The sequence below is a fragment of the Colossoma macropomum genome, unplaced genomic scaffold (assembly GCF_904425465.1).
Source record: "Colossoma macropomum unplaced genomic scaffold, Colossoma_macropomum, whole genome shotgun sequence".
Classification (NCBI taxonomy): domain Eukaryota; kingdom Metazoa; phylum Chordata; class Actinopteri; order Characiformes; family Serrasalmidae; genus Colossoma; species Colossoma macropomum.
Window position 1 is genome coordinate 2,378,327 of NW_023494786.1, and position 23,314 is coordinate 2,401,640.

At 36.5% G+C, this 23,314-nt stretch overlaps 1 protein-coding gene across 2 annotated transcripts; it reads right to left on the reverse strand.

Annotated features, from left to right (window-relative positions):
* Window positions 1-1,100: 1,100 nt before the first annotated feature.
* scn2b (sodium channel, voltage-gated, type II, beta) lies at window positions 1,101-22,638 on the reverse strand. 2 transcript variants are annotated; one of them, XR_005005985.1, is made up of 6 exons: window positions 22,353-22,638; window positions 11,236-11,402; window positions 9,991-10,201; window positions 5,887-6,082; window positions 4,216-4,283; window positions 1,101-1,976 (listed from the first exon to the last, which is right to left on the reverse strand). XR_005005985.1 is itself a non-coding variant. In XM_036557626.1 (5 exons), the coding sequence occupies exons 1-5, from the start codon at window positions 22,417-22,419 to the stop codon at window positions 4,274-4,276; spliced, it is 651 nt and encodes a 216-aa protein (XP_036413519.1). In that variant the 5' UTR covers window positions 22,420-22,638; the 3' UTR covers window positions 3,903-4,273. The 2 variants fall into 2 exon arrangements, 1 of the variants encoding a protein (XP_036413519.1); XM_036557626.1 differs by lacking the exon at window positions 1,101-1,976 and having other exon boundaries at window positions 3,903-4,283.
* Window positions 22,639-23,314: the final 676 nt, after the last annotated feature.

Consider the following 23,314-nt stretch of genomic DNA (forward strand, 5'->3'; position numbering starts at 1 on the left):
GTGCTATCTGTGTGTGTAGTGTGTGTACGTATGTGCAGGTATGCATGTGTGTGAGGCCATAAAAGCTTGCACATAGTTTGGAGTTTTTATTTAGTACTGTTTTACTTTTAAATTTCTGATTGTATTCAGAGATTTGAAGTTAGTGAAATGACACTGAAATGCTTGCAAATACAAGACGGTGTGCATGTCACAAGTTATATTAAAGCATGCTAATGTAAGATTTACACTTCAAAAGTTTGGTATCATGTGCCATATTAACAACTTTTATATGATGTTCTATTCCATATTTCAGGAATTCTGTGAACAGAGAAGTATATACTAATATACTGTAATTATCTATGTACAGTATTTTCTTGTTAAGTTATTTGCTTTGAGATTCGATTTCCACTTTTCAAATATGATGAATTCTGGACATCATTTTACAATCTTTTACGGCTCTGTTCATCATGCTGGACACATTTTATTCCTTTTTATTTACAGTTTGCTAGTTGCCTACTAATTATTTGAAGGTTGCACAATGCACATATGTTATAATCTTTCTGCACACTTGTGTTCTGAAAACATTGATCCCAAACTTTTGAACGGTGATTCCAAACTTTTGAACAGTAGTATAAATATTTTCAGTCAGGTTGCATGAGAGAGTGCACAGCAAGCAATGGAAACTAAGGAGACACATTGGTTAGAAGTACCAGTTAAAAATGTGCTACTACTATAATCATGTCTGTTCTGCTCGCTGTATACGAAAGACAGAGCAGAAAACATTTAAACAACAAAACAAGCACACACAAATTTGCCATTTTGGAGCTTTACTACACTGGTGAGAACATTTGGTCCTCACAAGTAGAGTTGTCTGCAAAAGTTTGGGTACCCCTGGTACATTTTGTTGGTTTTCTAAGTGAAAATAAGTTAACACATCCTCTACTGAGAACACACTGCACATTTTAAAGCATGATGACTGTTTTTTGGTGAATTTAACATATTATGGAAAAAAAATCTGGCCTGTACCTGAGTTGTGGCACATTTTACATTATATTTTTTCCAGTATGTTAAACTCAGCAAATAAATAAATGACATATTTCTGTTTCTAAATATTGTGATAACATTTTCATTTAGAAAACATTAACAAAACATGTCATTTGAACGGGAGTGTTCTAACTTTTACATATGACTGAATATTTCTTTAAAGGAGCAGATTGACCAAAGAAACTAACATAGATAACAATGAATAGAAGCTGGTGGGCTCCAATTAGCACTATGTCATTTGCATAACAATAGGTGGTGGCTATTTGCATTCATTCATTGTTAGCTACTTTACCTTTTTGACTGAACTATTCCTTTATATTTCACACAAATATTACACACACACACACACACACCCACACACACACACACACACACACACATATATACATATACACACTCTCTTTTGCAAATGGACTCACAGAGAAAGAGAGAGACAGAATCTGAGAGCTTTTTTACACCAGACCAGAAGAACAAATAAAAGACTGTTTTGATATCCAGAAACATCATCAAACTAGTAATATATTTGGCAGTATTAGGAATAGTGTGCTTTGTCTTTATCAATAATCAGTGATCAAAAAGACAATAACAACATACCTCTCCCCAAGATAATCTCTTAAAACATCACACAGCAAATGAGTTGGCAGTAGTTTGAGGACACAACACTAAAAGTTTCAAAAGATGGTCCCAGAAAAAGTGTAGTTTAGATCATTGGCTTTCTTACTACTGTAAACCTTAGTGTCAAATGGAAGAATCTGCAGTTTGGAGATCTGCACTGTAGTTTCTTCTCAATGCACTCATACCCAGGTGTGGCAGTGGCTGAGTTTTTTCAAAATCGGACATGTTTGATGGCACAGGCAAGAAAGGACAGTGCCGTAGGATGGGCAGCGATGCAGTCACAGGACGATGAGTCAAGCAGATTTCAATATACATTTTCAGGCAGGGCGCATACATTTCTGAAAGAGATGCACCAAAAAAGAGAGATTGGAAGAAGTGAGAGAATGGAAAAAGCATTTACATTATTTGCAGACTGTATTACATTTATTTACATTTATACAGAGTTTTTTGTTTTAATAGTTTTACTTCACAGAAAAGTTTGATTTCTCCCATGTTTTTTAATCTAAGATCAAGCTCATAAACAGCACAGATATTTTTCCATTTGTCATCATCACCAAGAGTGCCATTTTGGTGAGCACTGTAAGAAATTCATCATTGTGCCTGCATCATGTTTGAACAATTGCATCCTATGGTGCTTATTTCTGTAATGATGAAATATCTTGAATGACTTGTATGACTTATTTTAATATTCTCTTGATTAGTTACAGAATGACTACTGATTTGATAGACCTTTCAACCAGTAAGCAAAGTGGCCTCTTTAGCCTTGCACATTGCTCTGGAACCCTCCGTAATTAGAAATACTTATGTCAGAATGTTATTTGTGGACTGTGTTTCTGATTTTGACACCATCTTTTTTTCGAAACTGGTCATTAAAAAAATACTCCAGTGTTTTTAACCTAATCTCTATTTGCCACATCTATAATGTACAGTCCATAACCATAAACAATAATTTTAATGTGTTTTCTTGTACTTAAAAAAGAAAAATGGTGAATAGTAATAATTCATTAAACAAATACTGCAAAAAAGCTGTTAATATTCATAATTTGTTCTTCAGAGAATGGACTATTTTTCCAAATAGAAGAGTTTGTTGTAACACATTACCAGCATCAAGGTGTAAAATATACACTGGGGGGCATCTGGAACCTCGTAATTAACCTCTTGGACCCCCTGAATGTCTCAAAATGAAAATTCTTGGGGGTCTCTGAAAATAAACTTATTATGATGTTATACTGTCAGATTGTGTGTAAGGCCACATTCCCAAACTAGAAAAGAACATTTCCAAAAGAAGAATTGTTAAACTAAACATTTTGCTGCTATTGAAACTAGCATCAGCACTGCTATGGTGAGTGAATTAGCAGCCAGCCAACGCTGACGTAGCCAGCCAACGTGAATCCCTCTCGATTAACTGTGGGTATTTTGCACACTGAGCAGCATAGTGTTGGCTCCGCTTTATCATGCAACGAAAATTGCTTTTTACTGTTTTGTTCATGTTTGAAAGTTTTGATAAGATATCCCAAGATATGTTTGTCTCATCCTTATGACCTGGATTGTTGTAGCTGTGAGTATAACAGCTGTAGTATGTTATACAGTTACATATTTTAAATGTTTATTCAGCAACAGCCCAATGGCTTCTATTATAAATGAGTTTCAAGTTAACAGATTTTCAGTTGTTTTCTACATACATGAAAATGAACCAAAATTATTCACACTGATAATACACGGTACGTGGGTGTCATCTGTCATGCTGGCCATATCTGTATTGGTACAATACAGACATGGCAGGTAGTGCTTAAAGCTACACTGTGTAATATATGGGGATTTGTGGACCTCTCTGCAATGTGCACAAGAGTATTTTCAGTTTGTGTTTTTAAGTTGGAAAACACTGTATTATTCCCTCAAACTGTGGTCCATGTTTCTCTGCAATTGTACCTGAATGCTTCATTTCAGACTGCACAAAAACATTGTAGATAAAATTGTAAATATGTTAGGACATAGATAAAAGTGCAGTGTGAACAGAAACACAAGGAACCTCAGACTACACAGTCAAACAGGGTTTTATGTGTGCTCTGGAGGACACATTTGCTTGTTTTCTCATAATGGAAAAAGAGCAGTTTTGGAGAAGGAGAAAGGTGCAACCTGTACCAAGAAAATAAAGCTGGCCTATGTTATCTTAGCCTACATAGCCTTACTCGCAAGGGTGAAGCCGACATAACAAAAACTAGGTTATTTACACAGCCCTGTGGGTAAGCTTCTGAGAACAACCTCCATGAAGCTTGTAAATGAGATATTAGTGAGGTGCAGTACTCCCAGGAGATAGTTAGGAACACCTTCACAGCATCTGCTATACAAACTGTTTATTGATGAGGGAACTTAAAAAATGATGACATACATACACACTAACATGTAGCATTTAGCTTTGAAAATGGATTATACAAGTAAAAACAACATGGAGGTGAAAAATAAGAGAACAATGATAGAAGCTTGAATGGTCTGAAGATGATTTGGGGTAAGAAAGGCAAGGAGATGTGGGGGTGGGAGATGTGGGATCACAACACAGTAGCTATCAGGTAGTTTTACCAGCATGTGAGCGTCAGGGCTCCAACAAACTTTCGGCCTTCCAGGTCGAGCAGCCAGGTTAGAGTTGTCTGTTTCATTGAAAGCACACACAAAATTAAAATTAAAATTTAGTAACCAGTGAACCATATTCATTATATATATGTTTATATATATATATATATATATATATATATATATATATATATATATATATATACATATATATAGTTGCCATTAGTAATGCCTAAGAGTGACTTAAGGAAAAGTTGTTCTTAAAGATAACATTTTCTTTGAAATAAAGCAGACCATATATATATATATATATATATATATATATATATACACATTTATTTACATATGGGTCAGTTTATAGACCACAGAGGGTTAAACATAACCATTTAATTGTAAAAAGTGCTGGAGATAAACAAGAAAACCATTAGTTCTCCTTCTGCACAGATGGATGTCTGAAAGATTTCTGACATATAGAAGAGAGCTATGTTTAAAAAACACGATGACATCTAAGCTATCTAAAGGTTGCATCCCTGGAGCCAAGTTTCAGAAATGAGAAAATTGCTCCCACTGATTTCAATGAAGACTTAACATGCAATTAAGACGAGATTTTATTTAGAATTTTTTTTCATCTGGGTTGTGGCTTGTAGTTAGTAAACAGCAGAATGGGCTTTTAGTTTAGGGATATCACTAGATTACTCAACTGAAAAATCATCGATTTAAATGTACCTCCTCAACCTAATAAACAATAATTACTTGCCAAATTGCATGATGCATATTTTATATTCTCTGAGAAACAGCGTCTCTGAGAAGCAGAACCATGCATATTTGTCACATAGTGTTTATCTAAATGATGACTTCCTTTTATCATTGTCTTTCTTCTTCCGTTTATCATTTTCAATCTTTGATAGGCTACACTCTTAAAAATAAAGGTCTCAAAAAAAAAAAACTTCTTGGTGCGACGCCATAAAATCATCACCTTAATTCCCTGAAGAACCTTTCAATAGATGGTTCATTAAATAAAATACATCTTTGTAAATGAGATATGCAATTGTAAACAACCTTTTTAAAGTTCATAATGTAGAGGTTCTACACCAACTAAAGGTTTTACCTAGAACCATATATTTATGCAAAGAACCATTTAGGAAGTTTAAATAAAACTGATAAATCAAATAACTGTCAAACTAATTGGTAGTTTACTTAATTATGATCAACAGAAATAATAGAGATAAAGAGACTAAGGAAGTAGAAAACATTTTCTGAAAACGTCATTTCAGGGAAGAAGGCTCACTCCGTTTATTTAGAGTGAGCCATTAGCATATCAATATCACTTAAGTAACACAGGAAGAGAGCATAAGTGTATGCACAAGAAAGTGAAAAGTGAAAGAAAGTTAAATTCCACTGGGCAAACAACTGAATACATCTACTTTGATTCAATGTTATGTATAAGCATTTTGTGAAGTCGACACTGACTGTAGAAATGCATTTGGACATGAATGACATAACGATGAAGGCATCTCCAGTTATCCATCCCCAGAATTTGTTGCCAACAGGTTGTAAACCATTCAATCCTCTGTAAATCTCAATTAATCATCCAAAGATCTATTATTTGCTTTGAGATGCAGCGGTGTACTCAGTTGGAAGCCCAATGGACAAAGGAAAGAGAAGGGAAACAGTTCTTACTTGGTGCCCTCTTCTGTACCCCCTTCTCCATCTGTTTTGCCCTCCTCTTCCATCTTCTGTTCATCGGAGATGAGCTCTTGTTTCTTGTGCCTGCGCACACACTTCACCACCACCATGGACAGAATAACCAGAGCCAGCATACCTCCTATAGATGCTCCAATCGCCACTGCAATGGTCGAGTCCCGTGGAGGAGGCACTGGAGAGTAGAATAGAGAGAAGACCTGATCAGTGGTCATTATGACAAACACTCCGGGTGGTGGAATTGTTGGCATTATTCACAAACTTGTAGTTTAGACAGTTTGACTAAAACGTAAGGAGAATTTGACTACAAGACATGTTTTGGTATTAATAGTTTTGCGGTGGAGCTACAAGGCAAATGTAACTAACAGGACATGGAACCAATTAGCATCATGCACACTCCATACCTAAACTACCACAACTACATGTATTCATGTATTTTATGACAAAGTTATGCATGCTAAAAATTGATATTTTATCTCTGCATCCATTTTTATAGATATAGTATGTCATGTCATACAGAAACTGCATAAGCAAGTCTTTTTCAGATTACCTAACAACTCAAAATGTTTGAAAAATGTGAGTGGACCTAATTTAAGCACAATAATGAGTTTATGCACAATACTGGTATATTTTTGTCAAACATTTTAGTCCGTTTCCATGAAACAGACATAAAACAGAATTAATGATTTGTGAAATTTAGCCATGATTTCTATTCCATTCATAATGAAGTATAGAAATCTATAACGAAAAACCTTGTGGGTTTACATTTTGCTCTAATCGTAAGCATGCTTGAAAATGAAAATATGTGTTTTAATGGTTTGCAGCATTTTATCTATCTGCAGTCAGAAGCCATAGTGTGTCTATGTGTTTGCATTTAGTGCACTCTGGTGTAACTCTGCAGGACAGACGGCTGTGATGCTGAGGTGAGCGAGACTGGCATAGTCATCAATAAGTAAAGAGCAAAAAAGTGCTGCATCATCACTTGAGCTGAGGGGGCCGTGCAGCCCTTAGAGACACCGCAGTGAGGGTGGACGGTAGAATCCTGGGATACAGTGAGCAAGAATGAGAGAGAAAGAATGTTGTTGAGGAGAGGAAGTAAAATCTAGCTTTTAAATAGTACTTTTCCATGTTCCATGATATTGTTGACCATTTCATTCTCATTTAGGGAAAACTGCCTGTAGAGAGGTTCACTTAACATTTAGTAACTTCATGTCGAATAACGTAACCTTTTAATGCAAAAGCAGACTTTCTCTTAATAATGTAATTTCCAGTGGTAAAATGTGACCATTAGGTCTTTAGTTCAGGCCATAAAGCTTGAATTTTGGTCCAAAAAAAAAAAAAAAAAAACACCTTGATAATAATGTTGAATTCTACAAGCACCCCTATGAGCTTTATAACAGTATATTAGCACTGGACTAACATTAGTGCACATAAACAATTTTGTCAGTTCTAGATAAAACACTGCTGGGTGTATCCAGGGGTAAATTCGGCCAGAGTGGAGGCCTTTGATTTGTGTGAACAGATAATGGAGTTCAGCTCTGATACTGCAATTCGATGTAAATGTAAATGTACATTTTTGTGATGCATTTTATTACCCAAAGTGATAACCTGTGATAACAGAAAAACCTTTAAACAGTTTCTCAATGAACAAAGTTTGAGCATTTATTTCTGTAGCACATAGTGGGACAATAGGTGGCATGCCCTCCTTGGTCTACTGATTTTTAAAAGTCATCAGACTCATCTGAATTACAAATGACACACAGATTGTTCCACACAGTATTTTTATTGCAAACCAATATGCTCTTAATGTAAATTTTCAAAGTCAAAATTGAAAAAAACTGACAAATGCATCTTGCCTAAGCATTCAACCCCTTCAGACTAGTACTTGGTACAACAACCGTTTGCTGAAATAACAGCTTTAAGCCCACTGGGATACATTTCTACCAGCTTTGCGCTTGTTTATGAGTGATTTTTTTCCATTCTTCCTGGCAGATTTTTTTCAGGTTGGTCAGGTTGGTTGGATGACGCTTGTGGAGTGCAGTATTCAAATAGTGCCACAGATCCTTGATTGGACTGGACTGGACTTTTTGTTGTTCAGCTACTCCTGTGTTGCTTTGGCATTGTGCTTGGGATGACTATCCTGCTGAAAGGCAAAATTTCTCCCAAGCTTTAGTTTTTAGCAGACTGAAGCAGATTATCTTTTAGTATTTCTATTTTTTATACCATCCTTCAATTTTACCAAGATGTCTAGTCCCTGCTGAGGAAAAGCATCCCCCACAACATGATGCTGCCACTCCCATACTTTACTGGTGAGATGGTGTTTGTTGAGGAATGGGCAGTGCCACACATAGTGTTTTGAACTATTTCCAAAAAGCTAATTGTTTTGTCTCATCTGACCGCAAAACTGTATGCCACCTTTTAGCTGGGTCACTCTGATGCTTTCTGGCAAACTCCAGATGTGCTTTGATATGTTTTTTCTTCAGTATTGGCTTCTTTCCCATACAGGCCAGTTGTATGCAGAGCTCTTAAAATTGTTGACTGGTGCACCTTAACTCCAGTCTCAGCCACTGAACTCTGTAGCTCCTTCACAGTGATTGTTGGCCTCTATCTAGCTTCCCTTACATGTCCCCTTCTATGCTAAGTTTTCTAGCACATTTATGTTACTTTATCTTTGATTGCCTTAGAATGCTTTTTGGTTTTCATTTTCACAGCTTCCCTTTTAAATTCACAATCTGACCAGTGGTACTTGAATTAAGGGGTGAATGTTTTTAATGATTCACAAGTAGAAACCTCCACAGCAAAGGGGTTGAATACTTATACAAACACCATTTTTCAGTTAGTTACTCAAAGAACTCTTTGCATGATCAAAGGGTTCTTTGCATTATGAAAGAGTTCTTCAGATTAATGGGCAACGTGCTGCAGAGGGTTCTATATAGAACCTTTTTGAAAAGGGCTCTATATAGCACCAGAAAGGGTTCTTCTATTGTTACAATGTCAAGGTTGAACCCTTTTATATATATATATATATATATATATATATATATATATATATATATACCCTGTTATATAGAACCCTTTTCAAAAAGGTTCTATATAGAACCATCTACAGCTCATTCTCCATCAATCTGAAAACTCCTTTTGCAATGCAATTAACCCTTTAATTATGCAAAGGGTTCTTTGAGTGTTCATGGTTCTATTAGAACCTTTTTCTTTACTAAAGATCCCTTGAAGCACCATCATTTGTAAGTGTGTGTGTATGGAATCCTTTCAGCTGTTATGTTATTATGTTTTAACTTATACTAAAATACCTGAACTAAATACCTAACTAAATAGTTTTGTTTATTATGCATCAACCAAAGTAGCCTACAGTATTTGCTGTTATTTTTCCTATTAAATCCAAAATAATCCCAATGCATTGTTATGCATAGGTCACAAGTGAAGTAGCTAAATCAAACATTTGTTCATCTAGTGGGAATATTTTATATAAATGAGTTTTTACAAAATTTGATGGCCTTGCATAACTATGATGTTTAGCCTATTGTTTTGAATTACTGTTAAATGGACTCAGTGGCATACCCTTATACCTATATAGTTATTTCATAGTGCTTGCATAATAATATTACTATTCAGCTTCATCAGTTAAGCAGTAAAATTGTCTAATGATATTAGGTAGAAAGACTAGGATTTACGGTAGTTTGAGTAGAATGGATGTCATTGGACATATACAGTTTAAAAGAATAAAAAGGGTTCTTAATGCCAGATGGGTGGCATCATTGTTTGGAAGAGTTTTTACAGGGTTTACAGGGTTAAGTGTGACCTTCATCTTTGTAAGAAAGTAATCAGAACATGTATGATGCAATTTTGGTGTCAAAATAGAAGAATACTAAAAAAAAGTGATATTACAAAAGTGAATGATTTAACTTAGTCTCATTACTTATTAGTTTATTTCTGTTACCCTTTAAAATCCATATGAATCTGTGCCAACTAATAAGTACAAGGGAAAAACCAATATAAGCACACAAAATCTCCAATACCACATGCTGTGGTGATGCACACATAAGGTTTAGTTTTGTAGCTACTTACACTCAGTGACAACAGACAGCTGGATGATACCATGGCCCTGGATGCGATCAGGAGGATTACGCACGTAGCAGTTGTAGATTCCCTCATCTGTTAGCTGCACATCTGAGATGGTGATGGAGAGGTCATTTTTGTCCAGATTCCCAGCAAACTTTACCCGGTCCCCAAAGCGATCTGTCCTCAAAGGAGTTATTTTGTTCTTAAAGGTCATAAACTAGAGAAAGAGAAATGATTAAATTAGATACAACATGAAGGAAGAAAAACTGCTGATGCTTAAAGCCATAAGTCAAGACCTTGTATTGTGTTTTAGTTTTTCTAATTGCAGAAGTGGATAAAGTAACCTAAACTCTTTTTACTTAAGTAAAAGTATTGTCACTTCAATGAAATAATCACTCAAGTACCCTAACACAAAACAATTTAAGTAGGAAAGCTAATAAAAGTGCTCAAGTAGTGAGTTCTCTCTGGAAAGGTAGCGGAACCTCTCAGTACATACAGCATCTATTAGCAAAAGCACTAACGTTTGTTAGGTGTTATTCTCCTCCTTTGTTTTTTCTTTTTTTTGGTCTAAAATATAATGCCAAATCTTAAAGTGAGAGGTGTGAACAATACTAAAGCAGCCCAAGTGATAAACCAACAGAACAGAATGAAATGTTCAAGTGAAGTTGGAGCACATTCTTCTGCAGCACTGGGATCTTTGGTTTCATATTAGCTTGATGGATGGTGTCAGACTGCTCATCGAGTTTAGAGTGCTCACACTTTCACGATTAAAGTCGTGCAGTCAGCTGTTGCAGTCAGCACATTGGCACACGAAAAATGTAAAAGGACAGGCACAAAAAGTTTCAAGTGCATCAAGCCTACTTATTGTTGCACTAGCATATGAGTAACACAAGCAAGGAAATTCTAATTAAGTAATTGTAATGTATTTATAACAATTTGAAATGTAATGCATTGGTTTGTTGCAAAAAATAATTACATTACTCTAACATATTACTTTGCACAGTGTCTATATCAAAATTTTGCTTAATTGTATGTAACTGAGTAAATGTAACTAGTTACTACCTTCGTCCATTGGAGATGTAAATAATAAAAATCACCCTTCAGTAAAACCTGATGCAAAATGAAAACTCTCTCTGCAGTGCTGCAGAGTACTCTGTAACAACCTTTCGCATGCTCACACACACACATTACATGAAAAATATAATACACACATGGACACAAAATTATTTTATTAATCACAACTCTTCTCACCATCTCCTCTGTGTCATTTAAAGTCTCCTGATATGTCCAGTTCATAGCAAACTTGGTGGGGTCTAGTCTGTAGCAGGAAGTGAAGCTGCAGGAGATCCTGACCATTGTGCCATTCAGAGCATTGATTTGCTGGGCCACGAGTACATCCATTGAGGAGACAGTGGAAGCTGAAATAGAAGCAAGTAAAATTGATTTTATATATTTGGATAGTGATTGAAAATGCACACGATTAATTGTCAGTTTCACGTCAGCAATTGTTTTGATGCAATTCATGCATTAGGTTGATGTATCATCAATGTATTATTCCAGATATAGGATAAACAGGCTTTAGTAGTTCAGAAATTCAGGGAGTTCTGAATAAACTTCAAATTACTTTAATAGGTATTAGTATAGTATAGTGTTTCTAAAGATGCAGTGAGTCAAAAATACAGCCTATTTTCCTATTTTTTAAATTTTTCTGTTATACTCATCTTTTATTTTTTTCTCTAAAAACAGAAGTGAGGAGTTTGAGTGCTGAAGCTCAGTTTTAAGCTTCCTGTAGTTAAATCTGTGTCCCATAACTGCTCATCTCTATTTGATGATAGTGGTACCACACCCAGTCCTGCAGTACAGACACTAAAGCAGAGGCACTAGAAGCTTAGGCAGCACTTCTCACAGTCCAGACAGATGACTGCACGGCTGCAGAACACACACACATACACAAACACACACAGCAAATTATTAATAATAATAATGTTACCTCCTTGAAAGGTTTTTGCCATTTCTTTTTTGTCTTCTCTTTACTAAGGATGCCAAAATTCAGAAGAGCAATGTAGAAGTAAAGCAGGGCTGGTGGTCCCAGTAGTGAATTAATTTACATAGCGACCAGGATAAACAACCTTTTTCATATCGTCGCTGCTGGAACAAAACTTTGTATCTGAATTTTGCCATTTAAAAAAGAATTTGAAAATACCAGCTACCATTTACACTGTGTCAAAATTTCATGATGAATGGGACTATAGAAAGGTCCAAAAATCTTGAATTGAAAGTTAAGACTAGTTTTTTTGCTTCTCCTGTAAAGTTACTTTTTTGGAGATACAAGGTTTTGTTTCCGACAGTGACGATATACTAAACAAATATTATGAGAGTGAGCTCAGGCATCGCATTGTTGAGATTTAACAAAACTCTACCATTTAGTATCAAAGGAGATCAGCTTGCTGGAATCCATGAAGAAGCCCAATACAAAGGTGGATTACAGGGTTTAGAGGGATTTTAACAGATTGGTGATTAGTGAACTCTGATTGTTCTTTATAAGATTATGAGAGATTAGTAACTCAAATATTCTCATAGAGACAAACATTACAGTAGAACTACACAAAGCCTTTTTTATTACACTTGTCTAGCTCATCAGTGAATCATCAATGTTTGAGTCAACCATCATTCGGCTGGGGTTACTACCTGCTACATCTACTCTTTGACTAGACCATCTTATTCACAAAAGCCTTGTGTGGCTGCAGGTTTTCAGGTCCAATCAAGCAGGAGCACCCTGATTCCAACTGATTAAAGAACCAGTCTCAATTTTCAAACATTTTTTTAGTTTTATGAGGTGTGCTTCTTGCTTTGCTGGAATAAAAACCTGCAGCCACACTAATTCTTTCTGCATAAGACTGATCACTCCTTGACCACATTATGACTAGTTTACGGCGATCTTATGTTGATGTCAAGTCCTGTACTTGCAATGCTGCATGTTCCCCACAGATCAGAGACAACACAGGGTCTTCAAATGGCAGCTCTGCATCTCTTAAGGGTGCAATATTTAGAAAAGCAGCATAAAAAAGTTAAACGGGAATGCTAACAGGAAAAGAAGGATGTAAAGCTTGTAAATCCGGTTAATCAAATTGGGCCCAGAAAGATGATAGAAGGTAGCAACTTTTTATTTCATTGGGCGCTCCACTTGTAGCATATCCGGCTTGATGAGGAATGTATCCTCAATGCCCTTGCTTCAAAAATTCCAGGCACTTGGCTATGAGTTTAGAAAAGCTGTGAAGCTGATTCTTGAAGTCTGGAGTGCCCAGTGAAATAAAAAGTTGCTACCCTCTATCATCTTTGTTGGCCCAATTTGATGAACTGGTTCTGTCAGCACCCTATCACACTGATCTGTGATACTGCAAAAAAATGGCATCAGTCATATGGTTGAATCTTACCAAAACTGTCTCTTACTTTTGATAGGACAATCATGATTTCAGCATATCTCAAGTTCTGCATGGAAATACATCTGTTCAGTGCAACCTCATTCTCTAGATCAAGCCCAAGGGCCAGATGGCCAAACACTTTTGTAAATGAGATATGTGAGTGAGAAAGCTTTTTAAAGTTTAAAGAACCTCAATGTAATGTAATGGTTCTAGGAAGGACCCTTAAATTGGTATAAAACCTTTACATTGTGTGAAGTTTCTTTAAATCTTTAAAAGTTTCTTCACACTCTCAATTGCCTTTTTCAAACATGGTTCTTTAGGGAACTAAAAGTGGTTCTTCTATGGCATGTCGCATCTTTTTTTATTGAACGTGCTGGAAAAATTATTTCATCCAGTTGGAGAAAGTGAACACATATTCTGCAGTTGTCAAAGCAGAAATGCATCTTCTCTATGGATATTGTTATTACTCTTATTTGAAACTCAGTAACAAAGATGTAGAGGATTAATTGTGACTATTTTTTCCATGGGAAAAACAGAGATTTCAATCAATCAGCAATCAAAAAATGCAGTCATTACCAAATTAGAGCTGAGGGTGGCAGATGTCTGTAAAACTAAAACACTACGCCCAAGGAGCAACTTGGATATGTTGATGTTGAAGAATTCTCCTGGACAGGATCTAAGGTGGTGCCAAGACCCTGAAGTCAAAGAAGCTCAAACCTTGAACATAACTACAAAATACAATAGCCTAGAAGGTTAACTGAACAACTTATTTTGCAGCTATCCAAGCAGACGCATTCTTAGACAAATCAGTAGACACAAAAAGATTAACCTCACTATTCTCTCACTATTGCAAGAGAATAAGAGAATGCAGAATATACCATCACAGCTCTCCAAGGATGAATACACATAGATAGGCTAAAAAGCAGTCTGTCTGCCATTACATAATGAACTGCACTGTCTTGAGACCTTCACAGATAAAGATGGTGTGGTCAAGGTGAAAGGAAGATTTTGTGACTCATCTTTTTCTGACTCGTTTAAACACCCTACAATCATTCCTAAGGATCACCCTGTCACAAAAATGATTACTCACTTGGTCAAGGACCAATGCAAAGGAGAGACATTACTGAAAACAGGTCAAGTGAGTTCCAGGAAACAACTGGGCTACAGCATCCTATGCTCACCAGTGTGTTATTTGTAGAAAGCACACGAGATATACTGAGGAGCAAAACATATCTGATTTCATGCCAGAGTAAGTGAACCCATCACCTAGTCACTAAACAGGGTATGAACGTTCACAAAAGGAATGGATTTCAAGTGCTTTTGCTCTCATGTCATTCATACTGAAATGCTCACTGACAAGTTAACAGATGCCTTTATTAATGACATGGCACACTGTTTAAGTGTCAAACATGGCTGAATGTGTCAGATGAAATCTGACAAAGGAATGTGACACTAAAGGATGTAACACAAGAGGACGATGTATTGGAACAACAGATCAGGGACCATATTAATAAAGCTTCTAAAAGTAGGAATGTTGATTTAGGATCAGATTCATGTCTTATTTACTCTTACTGAGAGCAACAGATCCTAGATCAGGACTCATAATCTGAGACGCTTTATGAACACAGACCTGAACTGGTAGAGCTGTATTTATACAGCTTCCGTATGTTTTTTCTCACTAAATAGGGCAGATATCTTTTCTCTATATAACTTTAATGATTTAAATATTCTAGAGCCACTGACTCCCAACCATATCTTAATGCTCAGTGCTTAGTATCATACATAAAAAGCAAAATTACAAAACAATTATATACTATCATAATGTATATGTCTGTCTGTCTGCCCTGTGATGGACTGGCGACCTGTCCAGGTTGTATCCTGCCTTCCGACCAATGACCGTTGAGAAGGGCTCCAGCTCCCCCCTCGACCCAGAAGGATAAGCAGCTTAGAAAATGTGTGCGTGTGTGTGTGTGTGTGTGTATAATATCATATAGGTGCAATGTGCATTGCAGAAGAGTTTTGTTGTCACCTCTCACAGAGACTTTAAACGGAGATTCTCTAACATAAGGGGAGATGGCAATCCTCTGGTGTTTGGAATTGGGGAAAAGTGTATTGCACGGCTTGGCCAATCAAATCAAACGTTGTAAGTCAATCATATCTGAACTTGACATCAGTAAAACTCTTCCGAGTGTTACGACAGTCCTCTTCTGCATTGGCAAAACATGTCATTGAGCCATTAATGTTAGCACTTTACAAAAGTTAGTTTTAAACCAGTTATTACTTTTCACTGCTATTATAATTAATTAAAATACTGATGGTTATAAACTACAGCCGTTTAGTCCTGCATGTACTTGCACCACAAAGGAGTGATACTGCTGCTATAGCTAACCCTAATAGCATTTAGAGCAGTTGTTGTAGACACTTTTCTGGGTTATTGCCACTAGCTACTGTGTAACGTGAACATACAATTTATCATCTGAAGATTGTGAAATAAAATTAAGTGTCTGCTTCTTTGTCCTGCTTAAGCTAAATTTCCACAAAACACTGGAAATTGCTAAACCTGATGTGACATGAGTACGCATATCTTAGCTAACTAAGTTAAATCTCACATGAGTTGGAGATGCATGAGTTGTGATGATGATTAAGGTATTTATGGTTGGCTAATGTCTGATAAATGACACACAACACACCATTTTAAGTTATTTTACTATTTAAAGTATCCATATACGGAATTATCACATTTTCTCCACCTTAAAGCTAAATGGTAGTAGCTGCAGTTGCATCACCAATAAGTGTTTCAGAGTAAGTTGCTGAAAAAGGAAACATTCACACTATCCCATTTTAAGACGTTATTCCAGAAATGTAAGTAGCAAGTAAACATGATATCCCGTGCATTTGCTGATTGGCATGTCAGTCAAATGGCCCATCCAATATTTTACTTTGCATAGACAGTATCTATACTACTTTAGAAGTACTTTGAGTTGCAGCATCTAGCTATAACTCAAAGTAAGTGTTTTAATTTTTTTCTTAAAGCTGCACTATGTAAGATTTAGGGATGTATGGACCTCTCTGGTGAAAACACGTAATTGCATACAACATGCGAAAGAACATTTCGTAATGCCAGTTGTGTTTTGGAGCCCTTTGTCGAGTAAATGAGTCGGATGATTGTGAGTGCATTGAAAAAGTATTCAAAGAGAAGTCTGTCAGAACTTCATCATTGTCATCATTTCTTCAACGGTATAATGTTAATTTTAAATTTGAGGCCTAAACATTTAGCTTTTTGAGCCTATGTGTATGATATTATTACATAAAGATGTATGTCTGTAGGTCTGAAAAGCTGAGCCGATGCCTCACTTTTAATTGACTGTTTTGAGCTTTACAGGGTGACTTGGAGCAGCACTTGCACATCATATTTTAGTGTTACTCCTGATTTAGTAATGCTGCTTACTGTATTGACTCCCCACACCCTGTCTCATCTCCAGGTTTTTTATTTTATTGTTCTGTTTTAAAACATTAGGTTGTGAAAAGGTACAAATACATACTTTTTACCTGGGAAAAACGTATTTAAGCACAATTGGACCTTAAAACCACTGTTGTACCTTTGAGGGTACATTCACATTGTTTGTTCCTTGATGAATGAAAAATGTACCAGCACAGTGCCTTTATTTCTAACAGTGTGTGAGTACTGTAATAACTCTAAATATATCTTGTTATGATTATGATCTTTTTGTTATACAAATAAAGTACATACATTTGTGTGTATGGGCAGCAGGATACATTTATTCCGTCATAAGGGTTAGTGTGTGTTTTTTAGGTTCTGCATCACTACATCACTCTGCAGTCAGGAGCTGTTTATGGACAACTTCCCACTGCTGCTGCAATTATTCTTCATCGGCCAAGCTCTCCCTGCAGTACCAGCAGCAACTATGTCATACCCCTCCCTTCTCATTTCTCTCTTTCTCTCTCTCTCTCTCTCTCTCTCTCTCTCGCTCTCTCTCCTTGAGTGCTGCAGTTCAGCTAAGCCCCTCCCTCTAGAAAAAGCAAGTGTCCTTCCTCTTAAGGAGAAATGTGCACCTGTCCTGAACGCACACACATAGACACGTTTCTGTCTCCCAAGACAAATCTGCAGTACACATAGTACAGCACTGTGTAAGGTCATCACATCCTGCACCATATTAATAAAAGCACACACAGACACACACTCACAAATGCAGAGTCAACACTCTGGTTGGTGTGTTACTCAATAACAGCAGTATGTCAATGTCACCCCACCCACTCTTTCACCTTCATGTATATATTTAGCGCATTTCCCCAAGAGCTCCCCATTCTCATACTGTTCAGTCAGAACACAGCCATCTACCATGCCATTTTACTAAAACTGAATTTGCGAATGTTTTTCCTTGACCAATAATTTGTTATAAACTAAGGAGGTAAAACCAGTAAGCTATACATGTCTATACCATCTATGTAGATCAGTCTTTTTAACCGTGTTTACATGCATATATGCTGACTATTTTTTGAAGAGAAACTGAAGGAATCCACAATTATAATGGTGCTATAAAGCAGAAGAAGTACTAGAAAAAATACTGCAGTGTACCTCCCCTCCCCTCCACTCCCCTCCCCTCCACAAGCTCAGTCTGCACACCCTCCCCTCACTGTCTGTGTCTTCCACTCCTTTTTAATTTCAAGAACAAGGTAAAAGGTGAGATAAGCACAAAAAACTTCAGGTGAGTACTTTTGCTTAAATGCATGTGTGCTCTTGTCCGCCAAAGTGATTATGCATTGAGTTGCATGACACTGCTTTTTAAAGGAATAGTTTAAAAAAATGAATAGTAATAATACTTTACACAATTTTCCACATACCCTAGTTTGGTGTCCAAATTCTGCTTTTTTTTAAATTAGCTCTGGAGCTACAAGAGTAACATTTCTAGAAACATTAGACATCACTAGTCACCCAAATATCTGTGATTACATCCCTAAAACTTCTCTCACCTCAATCATGTACCTTGATGCAGGGGGCAGCCATTTTAGACAATAGTTGCCTGGTATTCTGACAATTCTGGTATTCTGAAGAATCCCCTTTGTGTGCATGCACATCATAATGCTCTTCTATGAATGTCACCTTTGTAAGCATCTATAAACACATTCATAACATGTTATAATGCATGCATAAGACAATATAAACATAGCTATAAATATTTTTAAAAATGCATCATACATTATAGCCATGTTTATTATGCATTATGAATTGTTAACATAATACATTATAAGTACTGATCATAACAAATTATAAGAGCTCATAAGTTGTATTAGTCCACTCTAAGTAAAGTGAAGCATACTGTACTAAAGCCTCCTCCAGTGTTAAGAGTGAGGCTTCAAGTTGAAGTATTTACTGAAGGATTTACTGAAACACTAAAACATACATAATAAAGCACATTACAGGCTTCAAATGTCAGAGTTTAAACTAGTGCTGCCATCAGTGTTTTACCCAATGTGGGAAAGTCAATGTACACCACCGTTAGCTTGGTATTTGTCTTTACGTTCTCCAAGCTGGGACTGACTTCTTTGGCACTGACATTATAACATGTTATTAACACTATTTATAATGCATTATATTAACAATTCATAATGTATAATAAACATGACTATAAAGTGTAATTCAGTGTAATTCTTTTTTTATAAATATTTATAACCATGTTTATAGTGCCTTATGAATACTTTATAACATGTTATACATGTGTTTATAGATGCTTACAAAGGTGACATTCATAGAAAGTGTTACCTATTACATTTGTGATTTCTGTTTCTATTTACAAACACTTCAAACATATTTTCAGTTAAAAATTTCAATATTAACAGATATTTATTTATAGAAACAACTGAAATGAGTGAAATTGTGAACATAATCTGTGGCATTTGCCAAGTGGCGCTCAGAATTCATTACATTCTAAACCATGTCCAAAGTGTTAGGCCACTTGCTTCTGATCACACTTCTAATATAGAACCTTCTATTGTAATTTTTATTATTATTATCTTTTTTTTTTTGGAAATGAGTAAAAAAACTACATCAGTGACATGCTAACTTTTACCCAGAGCACTAGGATTGCAAGCAATGTCACACTGATTTATTACTGATGAGGCCACTGATGGACAAGTGGCATAAGACACCTTGACCTAAGTGGGATTAGCCCATTAACTGAGTGTACAATCCATTACTATGACTGTGGGTGAATGGCAGTATCCTTGAACTGCAGACCCACAGCTATGTTAATATGACTGAGTCTGCTGTCCAGTCTGGAAGCCCTAATGATGGCTACATCGTTCATCACAGCAGGCCCATCTGCTTATGCTTATTAGGACTGTAGGTGGAATGGCAAGCTGCCCTCTAGTGGCTGGTCAAACAAACTACAGTGATCTTAAACCACAGCTAGTAAATGACTGAAGAAACTGTTCATGATATCAACAATACCATTTGTTTGCCTATATTATGACAAATTCAAACTGAAATCCTTCTACATTCAAAATGGTTCATGTGCCTATGATACAAAGATAAGTTGTGACAAAAAGATGGCCCTTTATTTAAAAAAATTCCCATAATGCATAAAATGTGTGCTACCATATGATCAGCCTTGTCTATTACTAGACCAGCATTGGGGAACCTCTACTGTACCATTTTCAGAACAAGCAAAAATGAATGTATTTACATTGCCCAAAAGGTTTTTCTTTATGAGGCTTCACACATTCATTACATTTAGTGTTAATTATTTTCTTTATTAAAATAGTTGATAGGCCTCTTCCATACATATCTAATTTTGTCCTATATCAATTGCTGTTCAGAATTTGCTTCTGACATCAGTTCTGACAGTCAGTACTCAACTGTCAACTCGCTGTAACCACTGACCTACTGTTCATGTGTAAAGTAAGTTTTACGTACTTGTAAATGTCATATTTAGGACTGTTCCCTGTAGAGGATGTGTTATTGACTTTTTGACTTATTTTTGCTCAATAATCAACAAAACATGTAATATGACATGTAACTTGAATTCTAAATTTAGAAACATTGACCAACTGTGCTTACACACAGAGGAATTAGACCTCAGCATTTTACCCATCAGTGCCATGAAACACCCACACACATGTACACTAGTGAAAACACACACCAGGGGGCAGTAAGCACACTTGCCCAGAGCGGTGGGCAGCCCTATCCGTGGCACCCAGGGAGCAGTTGGGGGTTAGGAGCCTTGCTCAAGGGCACTTCTTGAGTCTTGTCTTGTCCTGTTGGGATCAAACCAGCGACCTTCTGGTCACAAAGTTGGTTCCCTAACCTCCAGCCCACGACTGACATTATATGCTGTATTAATATCGGCTTCTAGTAAGCAGTTTTTAACGTTCAGTCATGTGTCCCATTGGAATAGTACACTAGAGTCTTAGAGATGGATGAGTAACTTTTTTACTGGCAGTTAATCAGTTTTTGGCATAAAAAAACACACTTGGAAGAGACTGAGAGATGTATTGGTGAGAAAGTTTTAGACTTCAGTATTCTTTTTTCTCTTCAGTACTGTATTATCATTACATCCATAAGTCTTACCTATTAGCAAAGTAAGATAGTGAGTTTACAAAAATACAATAGCTGTGCATATAAAGTTTGATGATGACGTCTTATGGCTTAAAACAGTGGTTTCCAACCCAGTCCAGCAAATTTTGATGATTTCCTTGCGCTATACCTAATCTATCTAATCAGCTAATTAATAACAGCTGTCAGAGTTGAAGTGGGTGTGTTGGAGCCAGGACAACACTAACATGTAAGGTAGGGGCACTCCGAGACCATGCTTAGCAACCACAACTTTAAAGAGTTAGTTATTTTTGGTAGAGAAGCTTTATCTCTGACAGCAATCATGTTGTTTTACAAAGAGGGTGATACTAAATATCTAAGAATAGTAGGACTTTAGGAGAAGAATTACAATAGTTTCAAAGACATACTTTATATAAGAGATTTTACAACAAGTGGGATAAAAGGTTACACCACCTGACATTAACATTTCAAATAATTTGGCAGGCATTTTCATTTTAATATTTGACCTTGAACTCTGGCTTTGAAAGATATTCTTCAAATTAAACTTTAGTTTTTACAAATATAATGTTGTTTGTATTATTGTAAAGGACACTAATGTACAGTTATGTTCAACTAGTTTATAGATGTTGTTTTAAAGAATGTGAAATGCGTTGCTCATAAAAAAAAGATATATTCAAGCCAAATATTTTTCTTTAATGCTTTTTAATGTCAATGAATGCTGACCAAAAAATTGAGCGTCATGTGAATGACCTCACTAAGAGTAACGGGAGAGCAACGGTCAGCCTGGTTTTCCTTCTTGTACACGTGACTAATTGAAGCATTTGCAATTAGACTGGCACCCACTTGCTTCTGATTAAAGGTGACCGAGCTCTCTTCCATATCAGTATAGCTTGCTGCGTTACATCTTCTTATGACATGCAGACTTGAAACAGTGCAATGTAATTAAACACATATGTTACATTTATCACCGCCCGTCTCATCGAACTACATGTCACTTCACTTGTCTGGCATTTGTCAGCAATATGGAGAGAGGTATGACGCGGCATGACGCCATTCGAATAATATGGCTATGTCAGGCACAGTCCTGGGTGATTCTGGATGACCGATATTTTGGCCAGAAATGCGGTCACGTAGGGGATCTCTGGACCATATCTTTATTTTCAGCATCTGGCAATGCTAACACACACGCGCGCGCGTCTTTGTGTACATATAACGACCTTTCATCTCTGCGTCTGGAAACGCTCACGCACACATACACACGAGCGCGCACTGATGCGTCAACGTCCGCATGAAATAAAACTGAAAACGCTATACGCAACAAAAAAGACGGCTAATGTTATTGTTTAAGAGAGCAGACGCCGATTTTCACTCACCCGCAATTACCAGTAGTGCTACACAGGATGCAGCTGACGTCCCCTGTGATGGCAACATGAGAGGCATTTTGATCCCTGGAACGAAATGCTTTCGTTAAATCGTAAATCAGTTACCTCACAGGTCTATTGGTTCGTTATAGGCCTATAAACATTAAAAAATCTGTCTAATATGGATTATTTCCAGTGCTATGTTATGGCTGGCAGTGTCTGTAGCCGTAGAAAAGGTTGATTTTGTGGTTGCGGTAGTTGTTCTGCTGGGGCGGGGAGGCGAGGATTTCAGCTCCGTCCTCTATCCTTCCCTCCTCCCTCTGACTTGAAGCCCTCATTATTGGGACCTTACATTTTTTATTTTAGAGATCGTTTGTAAATTACATAGTCATCCTTTTCAGGTTACATGTTTTGTTGTTATTCTAAGTGAAAATAAGCTAGTGAGTTTACAGAAATACAATAGCTGTGCCTATAATGCTTGATTATGACATCTTATGGCTTAAAACAGAAGCAGATTTTGACGATTCCCCTGCTCTAATACACCTGATCTATCTATCAGATAACTAATAACAGATTTTCAGAGTTTATGTGAGTATGTTGGAGCCAGGAAAACACTAACATGACCTTGCTTTACCTCAACTTTACAGAGTTAGCGCTTTTTTTGGTAGAGAAGCCTTGTCTCTGATAACAACCATGTTCCTTTAAAATCAGGGTGATGCTACACATCCTCCACAGAAAACACACTTCTGCACATTTTAATGCACAATAGCTGTTTATTTTGAAGGGGTGGGGCCTGTGTAAAAGTCTTGGGATGTTTTACATTTCATTTTGATTTTTTTCTCAATATGTTAAACTCAGCAAATAAATATGCGCATATATGAACTTTTGTAGAAAATTGCCATTAAGTTCCCTTTGAGAGAATGTGATAACTTACGTTTACTTAGAAAATCAACAAAACTTGAAATCTGAGCAGA